The following is a 12,292-nucleotide window of genomic DNA, read 5'->3' as shown; positions in this document are numbered from 1 at the left end:
CCTTTATTAATCAGTCCCAGCCCTCTTCCCTGCTGAGCCTCAGAATCCTTCTCAACACACAGCCCCAGCCACAGGCAGCTGGCACTTGAGATGCAAACCTTTATCCCTAGACTAGGTCATCCCTAGGGTCTCTTCTCTACTAGGGTCCCTATTTTAGCAACTCTGACCCTATGAGAAGCAGCCATGGCAGATGGGCCCCCTAGCTGGAGGGAGGTGGGTGTGGTCCCTCCTCCATGGACCCATCCTCCTGGGGTGTCCTCACCTTTGTGGACCTGTATGAGCACAGACCCTGTGAAGGGCTACCTAGAGAAAGGGGAAACACCTTCTCTTCCCGAGGTTGTTTGGTAAAGTGCTTTGACACAGTTTTAAATTTGCTGCAACTCTAAGGCTGTGGGGGGAGAATTTTAAAAAACTAGGAAATAAAAAATGTTTAAAATGGTTGGGGTAATTCAAGAAATCCCGAAGGGTGGGAAAAGCTTTCTGCTCTGATACTGTGGTTTCTTTGGGGGTTGGGGAGCGGGTAGAGCACAAGTATTATCAGCTGGAATCCACAGGCCACACTGCCCTTTTCTGGGCTGGATTCCCAAGCATCTAGGAATTCCTGCCAGGGCCTGAGACCTGCTCCATGGCCCGCGGCAGCTGGGAGGGACACACAGGATGCCTCGGCGGGACCAGAGGCTCTGAGTGTCCGGATGGATAGGCTGCAGGGTTCCAGGGGTTTGGCGGGCCCTATCTTATGATGAGCTAGAACTGATTATGGCCAAGCTGCCCACCCTCTCAGAGCCTTGGTTTTCTCCTCTGAAGCAAGGAGTCGTGGTGGGGAGTACATGGGACTTTAAATTGGGGTCCAGGCCTGAGCCCTGAGGCAGGTCCTGAAGGAAGTGCAGGAGCTGCCTTCGTGAAGGGGACGGGAGTGGAGGCTGGCACGGTGTGTACAGTGGTTCAGAGGCAAGAGGAAGCATGGGGTGTTCGGGAACTGCATCCAACGTGCCAAGGTTGGGGCAGGAGGCCGCCAGGAGTGCCTAGGCCCCGTGAGGTCTGGGAGGCCCAGCTGGGAGGAGCCTGGGCTTCATCCCACAGGCAGTGGGGAGGCACAGAGGAGTGTGAAGGAACATACACCTGGTCAGATAAGCTGCAGAGTCAGTAAGCCCCAAGGAGTGGGTGCCCTCCAGCAGGTCATACCCACGTGGCCCCCGCTGCCCAGAGAGACTGGCCGTCCTCCTGGAGGGCTGGGTACAGGAAGGGGCCCCTCCGGGCTGTGCGCCTAGCCCTGCCTCCCTGTTTGCGTACCTGGGAGCAGCTCCTGGCTCAGGGTGCGGCCACCCTTCCCATTGCTGGCAGCCAGCTGTGTGGATGCATGGAGCTGCTGTAGGGCCAGACACTCAGTCAGGACGTCGGCCTCAGCATCAGGGCACATGTGCAGCTGGGGAGTGAGCAGAGAGAGAGAGAGTGTTAGCGCGAGACCACCTGCCCACCGGCAACCCTTGCTTTAGGGGACAGGGCAGGAAGGACAGTGGTCCCAGGGCACGACCCCTCCCTCACTGTACCTCAGTTTCCTCATCTGTCAAATGGAGCTAATTATGTACACAGCGAAGGTTGTGTTAGTTCAGGGCTGAGAAGCAGATGCTAAGGGAAGATTGAACATGCAAGGGTTTTAATAGGGAGAGTGCCTGTATGAGAAAACAGGGAGAGCTGGGCAGGCTGGGAGAGCCGTCAGACCAAGGGAAGGAGGGAGGGAGAGGAAGCTTCCTCGACTGGGAGCCTAGGTACCAGGGAGTCCTCAGGGAGCCAAAGTCTGCTGGGAGTCAGGGGGGTCCAAGTCTCCCAGGAAGGGGTCTGGTCTCACATCCCTGCAGGGCCTGCCGGGCTCGCTCTCTGGCTGGGAGCACCCGCAGGAGGCCTCTGCACAGATGCCGAGAAGGCATCAAAGTGCAGCAGCTGGGGCCTTCCAGGTAGCTGGAGCTCTGTGAGGCCCATTTTCGGGGCTGCTGCCAGGGTGACTGATGCCATGGAGTAAGATACAGGGGGCACATGCAGTAAGTGTCTCCTCTCTGGCTCTCCCCTCCCCTGCCCGTAATAAGCAACAATACCCCTCAGGCCAGGCTGCTGTGAGGAGTGATGAGAGGATGGGCATGAACGCTTGTTGAAGGCGCTGTGTCAAGGGCTGGCTGGCTCCACTGGCGGAGTCCCCCAGGCTCACATGACAGTGGGCTCGCTGGATCGATACCTGGCCTTGAGGGTGTTGGCTAACAGTATGCTTGGGTGGGCAAGTCTTTGGCCAACCGCCCTCAGCTGTCCCTAAAGACAGACTTGAGCTCGACACCTCAGACCATCTTCACGTCTCCAGATGGGGCCAGATGGGCACAGGGAGGGGCTGGTTGGGGCCCTCGGGCAATGGCAGGGGGTGGCATGCACCAGGATGGGAGGGCCCCTTCTCCCAGGGAAATCCCAAAGCTGACCACATCAGAGTCCTGAAGATTGACTTGTCCAAACCCTCATTTTATCTGGGACAAAGCCGACCCAGAGAAGGCAAGAGCCTTGTCGCATGTCACACAGCAGCTGGGAGTCAGCCCTGAGGGTTTTTCTACCCGCTCAGGCCAGCTAGGCCAGCACCCAGGCTTGGGGAAGGCATGCCCAGCCTCCCGATGGGCTCTCGGCTCCCTGACCCAGCAGCTGTTTTCCATGTAAGTTAAGTTTCTGGCAAAAGAGGGCCAAGGCATGTTCTTACAGACCGCAATGTCGATCGGATTAGGAGCAGCGGGAGAGGAGAATTAAGGAAGAAAAGCATTTCTAATTCTCTCTGAAACGCAGCAGGGCTGCCAAAGAGCTGTCATAATACAAGGGTCGCTTTACCCAGAAAGATACATCATCCCCGATGGCTTTTAATGGATGCTTATTGTTGGGAAGTTTGCAGATCTGCGGCCCCAGGTCCCTGGGGCTCAATGCAAGCCAAGCACAGGGCCTGGGAAAACCAGGGCAGGATTCTGGCCCCTGGGCACCAGTCCGCTTGGGACAGAAGCCCCCCTGGTGTGGAGCCTGGGCCATTCCCTGTCCCTGACCAAGCCCCTCAACCTGAGAGCACTGGAGAGAGCTTGGCCCTGGAAGCAGATGGGTCTGGCACTGTCACTCCCACACTGAACAACTCTGGGGAGATTTGTTACCTCTCTGAGCCTCAGTTTCCACATCTCTAAAATGGGGGAAAATTGCCCACTTCTTAGTTATAGTGAGGGGTATAGTGAGGACTAGATGAGATACAGTCTGTGAAGCACCAGGCTCGTCTCTCCTTTCTCAGGGTGAACGTGTGTTCACGGCGAGCTCGTGGCCCATGCTGTGAACATGTCCCTTCTTTGCTCTACTGCTTCCAGGGGCTCCCAAGCCTGTCTGTCCCCTCCTCATTGTCTTTGCCACTGAGGCCTGCTTGCTTCTAGCACCTCATCTCTGTATACACCCATCCCACAGACTACAACAGTCTATTTCTCCAGCCTCTAGGCCTTTCTCTGCTTTATTCACGCCGTATCCACAGTTCTGAGAACAGTGCCTGGAGGACAGGAGCTGCTCCATAAATCTTGCCGAACAAATCAATGGGCTCTTCCCCTCTCTGTCCTCCTCTGTCATGCTCATGTCCCCAGATTGGCCCCTGGTGTTTCTCTTCCCCCCACACCCTCCCTGGCACTCAAGCACCCATGGCCCCAGTGTTGCTCAGGAGATGTGGGTTAAACCCAGCGGCTCACACACTGCCTGTCCAAAACAGAACCTGCTGCTTTCTTCTGCAAACCTGCTTCTTTCTTAGATTCTCTTTCCCGGTGAAGGGGACCACCATCCGTCCGTCCATCCTGCCCCCAAATGTCTGACACTGATGCTCCTTCTGCCAGTCCCCCCACTGCCCAGCCAAGCAGTCGCCAAACCCAATCCCCTCCCACCTTGCCCCAGGTCAGCCCCCACTGTCTCCTCTGCTCCCCAGCAGTGGCCTCCCTGCCTTGAATGTCCCTCCAACCACCTCAACCCATTCATTCTCCACTAGGCCCCAGAGCCATCTTTCAGGGTGACATGTCCCTTTTTTGCTTATAACCCCTCGATGGCACCCCCTGTCCGCAGGACAGCCCAGACTCCTCTGCAGGGCTTTGGGCTGTCCTGTCACCCTGTCCCCGCCCCCCGCCCCCTGCCCCCGCTTCCCCTTCGTGTGGCTTGCTGCTCAGCTCCGAGACAGGTAGGGGGCGCACTGGTCCTCGTCTAGTGATTTAAGCTTCAGTTCCTCTCTTGCGCACCGTCTTCACCAGCCCAACGCTTACTCGTTCTTCAAGACTTAATGACAACACCCACCGACTTCTGTTCTGAGCTTTTACTTTGGCCAAGTACTGTTCAAAACCCTTGACATAGATTTACTCATTTAATCCTCATGACAACCCTTTAAAGCAAGTCCTCTTTGCCCCATCTGACAGCTGAGGACATGAGGAACAAAGGCGCTAAGACACATTCCCGAGGCCAGGCTGGCCAGAGCGCACACCAGTGCCCCCACCCCCAGCCCCATGTCACTTCTTCCACGACCCTCCCATTCCCACCCTGACGGGCTAGAGCCCCTTCTCTGTGCCCTGACTGTTCTCTGCACACGTCTACTGCAGTCTTTGTCACATCTCTTTATGTCTGTCTCTCACTGTCAGGTCACCATTGAAGGTGGGGACCATGGTTTTGTATTTTTGCATCCTTGATGCTCAACATCAAATATTTATAAACAAGCCATGGCCAGTGGGCAGATGGATGAGAGAGGAGCTGGTGGACAGTCTGTGGATGGACAGCTTATAATGGGACCACGTCCCCAATAACCCATTGTAAGTTGAAAATATCACAAGTCAGAAATGCATTTAATACACCTAACCTACCAAACACCATAGCTTAGCCTCACCTACCTTAAATGTGCTCAGAACAATTACACGAACACAAAGCCTATCTTATAATAAAGTGTTGAATAGCTCATGTAACATATTGGATACTGTCCTGAAAGTGAAAAACAGAATGGAGGTCTGGGAACAGAATGGCTGTTAGCATATCAGCTGTCCACCCTCGTGATTGTGCAGCTGACTGGGAGCTGCGGCCACTGCCGCTGCCCAGCATCACGAGAGAGGATCTACTGCACATTGCAGGCCTGGAAAACGATCAAAATTCAAAATTCGAAGTATGCTTTTACTGAATTTGTAAAAATACCATCGTACCATCGTAAAGTTGAACAATTGTAAGTTGAACCATCATAAGTCAAACCATCGTAAGTCAGGGACTGTCCGGACACTTGGGCTGGTGGGAGGCAGATGGAGGGCAAGGGACAGCGGCACCCTTGGATGTGGAAGGCTGAATGCACGCAAGCAGTGTGGCTTGTACCTGCCTTGATGCTGGACGGGCGGCCGGCAGGCCAGGTGGGGGCATCTGCAGAGATGGGCCTGGAACGGAGCCCTCTTACCTTCTTACGCACCTGCTGCTCTTTGGCTGAATGGGCCTTCACGTGCTTGCGGAGGGAGCTGGGGTCTGTGTAGCGCTTGGAGCAGCCAGGGATCTGGCAGGCGTATGGCTTCTGTAACATCAGAGGGCAGAGGTGTGGTGAGTGAGGGTCCACCTGCCAGGCCCGAGGTACCGCTGCATGGCCTGCAGTGGGGGGGACGGCTGGGCAAGGGGTGGCTGCAGGCTCACACCCTGTCCCTCCCTCCGTGTCCTGGGCCAGGAGGGGTCTGACTCAGCCAGGCCTGCCGATGGGTGCGGGGAAGGTGCCTGGCCTGACAGTGAAGGAGGGGGTTTGTGTCTCCATTCTACCCTCATGCTGGGACCTCAGGTAGGTTGCCTCCCCTCTCTGAGTCTCACTTTTCTGCTCTGCATAATGGGGCCAACTGAGTCCTAAGGATTCTTTCTTTCAGCTCTAATACTAGCTCGGAGAAAATATACCCTTTGGGGTTCATGGCTGCAGAGAAGCAGCAGTGGACAATGAGTAAAGTGAGGTTGTTGCCTTGGAGGAGGGGGAGCGGGAGGGGGAGGGGGAGAGGGCGACAGTGCAGGGCAAGGCGGGCACAAACGTGGAGCCAAGCTGCACAACAGCAGGGCCCAGGCTGGGAGCAACTGACCAAAACTTGCCATGGGTCCAGAATCACAGGTCCGTGACCCAACAGTCACAGGAGACCAGAGGGAACACTGGATCTCAGACACAGCCCTGGGGAGGCTGTGCCTCCATCTGTGCCCTTTGCGTCCCTTCTCCTCAGAGCCCCATCCCTCCTCTAGAACGAATGCATGCCCACCGCCTCCCCTGGTTCCTGTCCAGACCCCAGCCTGCTCTCTGCGCCTCCAACCTCCCCTCACACTCACAGCCAGAGGGCCTTTCTCACAGGCCTGGCCATGCTCTCACCTTCTAACCCCCCTTGGCTCCCTGGTGTCCTTGGATACAGCCCACATCCGGGCACTGAAGGCCCTTTGTGACTTGGGCCCTGCTTGAGTCCTCACCCCTCTCCCTGCCCCTGCACACCCACCGCCCAGCCCTTGTCACCTCCTCTCCAACCTTTCCTCGAGTCTTCTTCCCACTGCCACCTCCCGAGCTTCCACGGGCGGTGCTGTCCACCTGCACTGCTGGGTCTGTTCAGTGGTGAGTTTTCCTCTGGGGAGGCTCCGTTCTGATTGATCTCAGGCTTCCGGGTCTGACCCAGGGCAGGGACCCTGTGGTTCTAACTGAATTCTGAGCTCTCTGTAGGGGCCTCCACAAGACCTTGCTTGGGGACTCCAGCGGCTACTTGAAGTCCCTACGGCGCCCTTTTTGAACACATCTAGTGGCTCCGATTTCTCGGGGCCTTCTGGCCTCCAGCGACTGTCATGGGAAGGGGACGTTTGGAGGTGATGCCTATGTCTGTCCCTGTCAGACACGCCCACTGGAACTGCCCCCCCCCCGAACCTCAAGGAGAGTCAGCCCTGCTGGACCTCGTGGGGAGGGGGAAGCAGAAAGAGACGGCCATACCTTGGTGCTGCCACGGAGAGTTGCCAGGTTAAAGAAACGGAGGAGCGCAAAGAGAGAGAGAGACAGAGCAGTGAGAGGCTCGCCTTGCTGAAAGGGGGGTATGGGCGGGAGGGTGGAAGGCAGGCCTCAGACCTGTCCCCACACAACCACACAGAGACACAGACACAGACCAACACGCTACAGGGTCCTTCTCACACAGGCCTGCTCCCTGCCCCAACATACGCACGCGCGCGCGCGCGCGCACACACACACACACACACACACACACACACACACACACTTTCTCTCATGGGCCCTGCCCTGCCCTGCCCCAGGCCCGGTCCCCTGGGGACGCTGATACAAATCCACACGCTTTTGTCAAAAAGCAAACAAACAGAGCTCCGTGTGTGCAGGCACCCTCGCCTGGAAAGAGGGCACAAGGCCCATCTCTGTGTTTGTTTTTCCAGGGCCTGACGTGTGTAGAACATTCCTCTGGCCCAGCTCCCTCATGAGCCCTCAGGAAACCCTGTGGCTGTCCCAAGCAGAAGCCAAGCCCCGGGCCTGGAGTCACCACACCAGCTCCAAAGCCTCGTTAATAGCAGGACGCTCACGGCCGTGCTGTGAGCATGGAGCACCTCACAGAGCCCTCCAGATCTGTGCTCAAGACAGCTCCTCACCTACTGAGTCCCCACAGTGCAGGCCTGTGCTTGGGGCTGGCCACCCACGATCTCCTTTCGGTCTCACACCCACCCCGTGAGAAGCATCCGCACTTTGCCGATGAGGATATCAAGGCGGATGCTTTGCCCAAGACCTCACAGTGAGTGGAGTGCCCATGACACTCTGCTAGGGTGCCCCCTCTCTTCTGCAGCCCTGAAGGGTCCAGGGAAGTGGGCAAAAGAGAGATTATCACCCCCTTCTTCCCTATAAGGAAATGGAGGCCAGGGCAGGATGGTCTGTGGCCGTCGGGACATGAACCCCACATGGAGTGCCTGGGACATGGCAGGATTTAGTCAGCATTCAGTCAGTGAGTCATAGGTCAAGAAAGGAGGGACTCAAGTTTGCTGTGCAGATCCTGTGTCTGGGCTCCACATCTCTCACCTCAGTTGATCCCCTATCCCTCTCATGTGAGGTAGATGTTTGAGGAAACTGAGGCCAGAGAGGATGGGTGGCGGTCCTGGGACCTCTGGGACCAGGTGGAGGGCCAGGGTTAGAACCCAGGCTGGTTCTCTCCAGTCTGTCCCACTGCTTTCCTGCCCACGGAGAGAATCCCATGTTCTCTGGTGCCAGAGGGGAGCTGGGGACACGACTGGGTCCTCTCTGGAAAACAAGGCCCAGCCTACATGGGGCTGACCCAATGGGCCTGAGCCTCGGGCGCTGGGAAAGCAAACTAGCCACGGCGGGGGGTGGGGGGGTCCGCCTGCATGTCTCCATGGGGCTGGAGTATGCGGGGGCTGCACTTGGTGGCTGCACCTCCCGGGCTTGACCAGGACCTTCTGAGGAGATGCAGGCCTGAGACAACCCTGTGGGCTCATTCTGGGCCTGACCCGACCCAGCCCTCGGAGCTCTGTTCACACACCAAGTTGGGGCCAGAGGCATGTTGCTTTGGGGCTGGGTCCAGGGAGTGCAGTAAGGGGAAGGGAGGAAGGGGGTGAGTCAGGGTAGGTGACCCCGAGATGCTGGAGGGACATCGCCGGGGGGGGAGTGGGCTACAGAGAGGCCTGGTGCTGTTGAGGCTGCCTTGTGGCCTCTGGGAGATGTAACCAGGGTGCTGGGGCACAAGCCATGCCTCTCAGGGTTGGGACAGGTGCCAAGGGCCCCAAGGGCTGGGCATGTGAGGAGGTAACAAAGGCAGAGGGATTTGGGAAGGAGATACCTCTTCATTTCATGTCCCCAACCCCCGTGACAGTGAGCCTGAGAGAGGCGGGGTGGGGACAGCGGTGGGGCTCAGGGTGGCGGGAGGGCTCTCCCTTCCCACCCTCTCCCCTTGGCTCTTCTCCCCTTTTCCAGCAAAGGGGCAGCAGGCTTGGGGTCAGGCAGACTGGGTGGCATCCCAGCTCCGCCACTTACCAGCTGTGTGACAGTCAATGACTTCATCTCTGACTTTCAGTTTCTTTGTTTGCAAGATGGGGATAGGCCCCTACACCTTGTGGTTTGTCACTAGGATTAAACTGAGGGACTGTGTGTGTGATATTAGGGGAGAGGGGAGATGTGTAGAACATTCTGCCCAGGGCCTGGGCCTGGCCCCAAAACCTGACTTCCTGCTATTTTCTGCCACCCACTTCCCCCATCTTTTCTGGGTCTTGGTTTTCCCCGCTATAAAACCCGAGAGGGCCTCTAGCTCTAACCTCTATTGTTATGTGGCTTCCAACTTACCCTGGAGGGGTCAGTCGCCCTCCTGGGCCTCTGTTTCTTCATCTGTATGTCTGTATACTGGACGGGCTGGGCTGGATGGCCACTCAGGTCTCCCAGTCCCCGACCAGCAGAGTTCCCCAAACATTTGCACAAAATGCAGAGACACAGGCCAGTGGCCCAGATGTGGAATCTGGCTACGGACCCATCTCCTGCTGCACATGAGGGCTGGGGGCCTCACAGGCTTGGTGCATCCCATCACATAGGCCCTACGAGACTGGGGTGAGGCCCAGTTCTGAGTCAGCTCTGCCACCTTCCAGCTGAGTAGTAGCCAGAGCCCCGCTTCCCTCATCTGTCAAATGGGCTAGTGACCCCCTGACTGGCAGGGTCATTGTGAGATCGTGGGAGACAATGTTCTACGAAGTGCTCTGCTAACCGCTGACGTCTGTATGCACAGGAGAGAATGCTTGGACCGATGCCATGATGGAGCTGCAGGTTATCACACTGGCACAAACAAGGGAAAGGAGGTGGACACACGGGCATCTGGGGCCCAGGCCACTATTCCAGGGGCCTGGAGTCTTAGGCCCTGCTCACCTCAACTCCTCACCCACCATGCCCGGGAGATACAGAATGGCCCTGGAGAGCCTCTGGTCTGTCTCCATGGAGGGAGTGGGTGGGAAGAGCAGGGAGGACCTGCTCTGGGGGTGACTGACAGGCCTGGGGATAGGATGCAGGGTGTGAGCCCACCCTCTCAGTGGGGCCCACACTAGTGCCTGGGCCGGTACCCTTGGGCTAAAGCAGTGGTTCTCAACTAGGGGACAGTTGAATTCCTCCTCCCCAGGATTTCTGGCAACGTTGAAGGACATTTTTGGTCGTCATAACTGGGAAGTAGGAAATTGCTCCTGTCTAATGGACAGAGGCCAGGGATGCTGCTAAACATCCTATAGTGACAGTGCTTCCCTCTCCCCCCAAAGAATCGTCCGGCTCCAAATGCCAACAGGGCTCAAGGATGCAGGCTGGGTTTCTGCCTGGAGCCGCCTGCTGCCCTGCATTAGGCAAGTGGGGGCAGAGTGCACGTCCTCCAACCCCACCCTTGGCCTCTGCCCTCGGGCCTACCGTGTCAAGGTGGGTGCGCTGGTGCTTGGCACGGTCGCTGGAGTTGCTGAAGGCCTTCTGACAGCCCGGGTGCTGGCACAGGTATGGCTTCTCGCCCGTGTGGCTCCGCAGGTGGATCTTGAGGTTCTCCAGCCTCGAGAAGGCCTTGCTGCAGCCCTCAAACTGCAGGAAAGGCTGGTGAGGGGTGCTCTGCAGCCCCCGGAAGGCCCACCGCCCAGCCTGGAAGTGGGCCCCAGCATCCTCTCCCCCCCAACCCCCTGACCCTGCCCGAGGCCTCCAGCTGCCCCAGTTCAGCTCCCCACGAAGTGCTCAGGACCCAAACTCTATCTGGGAAGCCCTGGTAGGTCCAGAAAAAAATACACCCCTGACTTACAAATGGCCACTAGGGCTTGAGAAAAAAGTGGTCTTTCCAACTCTGGATCTGGACAGGTTTGCCCTCCATCGGCATCTGGAAATGATGTGCTGCTCTAATGGCTGCACTGCCCTGAATGGACAGGATGTAGGTATACATCTATTGCAAATAGCCCTGGATTTGGAACCCAAGGCCTGGATATGAGTCGGGCTCTGTCCCAGTGAGGCTTTGGGCACTGCCCTTGACCTCCCTGTCCCTTATTTCCTTGCCTACAAACTTAAGACTGTGTGGCCACCACTCAGGGCTGATATGAAGGTCCCAAGGGGTAGGACGCTGACTGTCAAAGGGCTTTGCCCACCTGGAACACAGCATCAATGCTGATTGCTGTCAGAATAATGGCCACATTTGTAAACGCCGTGTCTCTGATTTATCATTTGGCCGTTTATCTGTTTAACATTCACCAAGTATGCACTAGGCCCCATGCCAGGCAGTGGGCATTCAGTAGGTACAGCACAGACATGTGATGCCCTTGGTCAGGGTGGGGATGAGCAGAGAGCAACAAATACAGTGCTGATCCCAGCAGCCTCGGCCCAGCTCCCATCTCTCTCCCCAGAATCCTCTAACTTCAAACTCCTCCCTCCCTACTCTCTACACCACTACCCCAGGAGCCTCTGGTGTAGGAAAGGGACCCTGTTGCTTCCGCCTGAAGTCCTGCGGGCCTGGCATTCAAACACTCAGCCCGCCACACGTTCCAGCCCCTCTTGACTCCCCACCAGAGGCTTGAAACAGCAGGGGTCCTCCAGGCAATCTCAAGCCTTTGTACTAGAAAGGCACTTAGCAAAGAATGTCCTATCTTGTAACAGTGCACCCAACCCCCTTCAGCCTTCAAAATCCTTCAAACACTGCCCGCCGAGCACGCCCTAGCCCTGGTGTGACTGGCCGCCATTCCCACGGTGCTCGCTGTGGGCAGGAGGAGGAGCTACACCGGCTCCATCCATCCAGCTGTGGCGCTGGCTGTTTAACCACATGACAACCGGGAAGTGTGTGGCCTCAATGTCCCCACCTCAGAGACAGAGGCTTCCAGGGGCGATCACAGTGTTGGGACAAGATGCAGGCCACATCTGGGGCCAAAGCCCAGGTGGCTACTCTGTGCCTGCTGCCTTCCCATGGCAGGGGGGCAGGGGGAGGTGACCCTTGAGGACGAAGAGATCAGAGGAGGCTGGTTTTCCTCTCATGAGCCATTGGTTCCATCCCTCAGGCCAGGGCAGACGTCAGAACAAGGACCCAGAGACAACGGTCTGGGGCGGGCTCTCCTGGAGCCTCTCCCTTGAAGACCCGGCCACAACCGTGGGCCGTGCTCTGCTGGGGCTGGTCCAAGGCAAGCTGTCCGCAGCTGGGTTTTAGAAGCTGTTCCGCTTCCTATTTCCAGATGTTATGCCTCTTCCGTGCATCAAAACCAGAAGGAAATCCTGTCTGGGGAATAAACAGGCCACAAGCCACGCCCCCCCCCCCCCCCC

The 12,292-nt window shown here is 57.4% G+C and overlaps 1 protein-coding gene across 2 annotated transcripts in view; it reads right to left on the bottom strand.

Annotated features, from left to right (window-relative positions):
• The window catches only part of GLIS1 (GLIS family zinc finger 1), a 228,381-nt gene that overhangs the window by 12,550 nt on the left and 203,539 nt on the right, over positions 1–12,292 (bottom strand). For both annotated transcript variants that reach the window (XM_007471167.1, XM_007471168.1), the window contains 3 exons: positions 10,424–10,585; positions 5,450–5,560; positions 1,291–1,423 (listed from right to left, as the gene is read on the bottom strand). In XM_007471167.1, the coding sequence (XP_007471229.1) occupies positions 1,291–1,423; positions 5,450–5,560; positions 10,424–10,585 (406 nt within the window). The remainder of the gene's footprint in view (positions 1–1,290; positions 1,424–5,449; positions 5,561–10,423; positions 10,586–12,292) is intronic.

This window comes from Lipotes vexillifer, unplaced genomic scaffold (assembly GCF_000442215.2).
Source record: "Lipotes vexillifer unplaced genomic scaffold, Lipotes_vexillifer_v1.1 scaffold1003, whole genome shotgun sequence".
Lineage (NCBI taxonomy): Eukaryota > Metazoa > Chordata > Mammalia > Artiodactyla > Lipotidae > Lipotes > Lipotes vexillifer.
The sequence above is the reverse complement of the archived record's forward strand: the minus strand, read 5'-3'. Positions and strand labels throughout refer to the sequence as shown.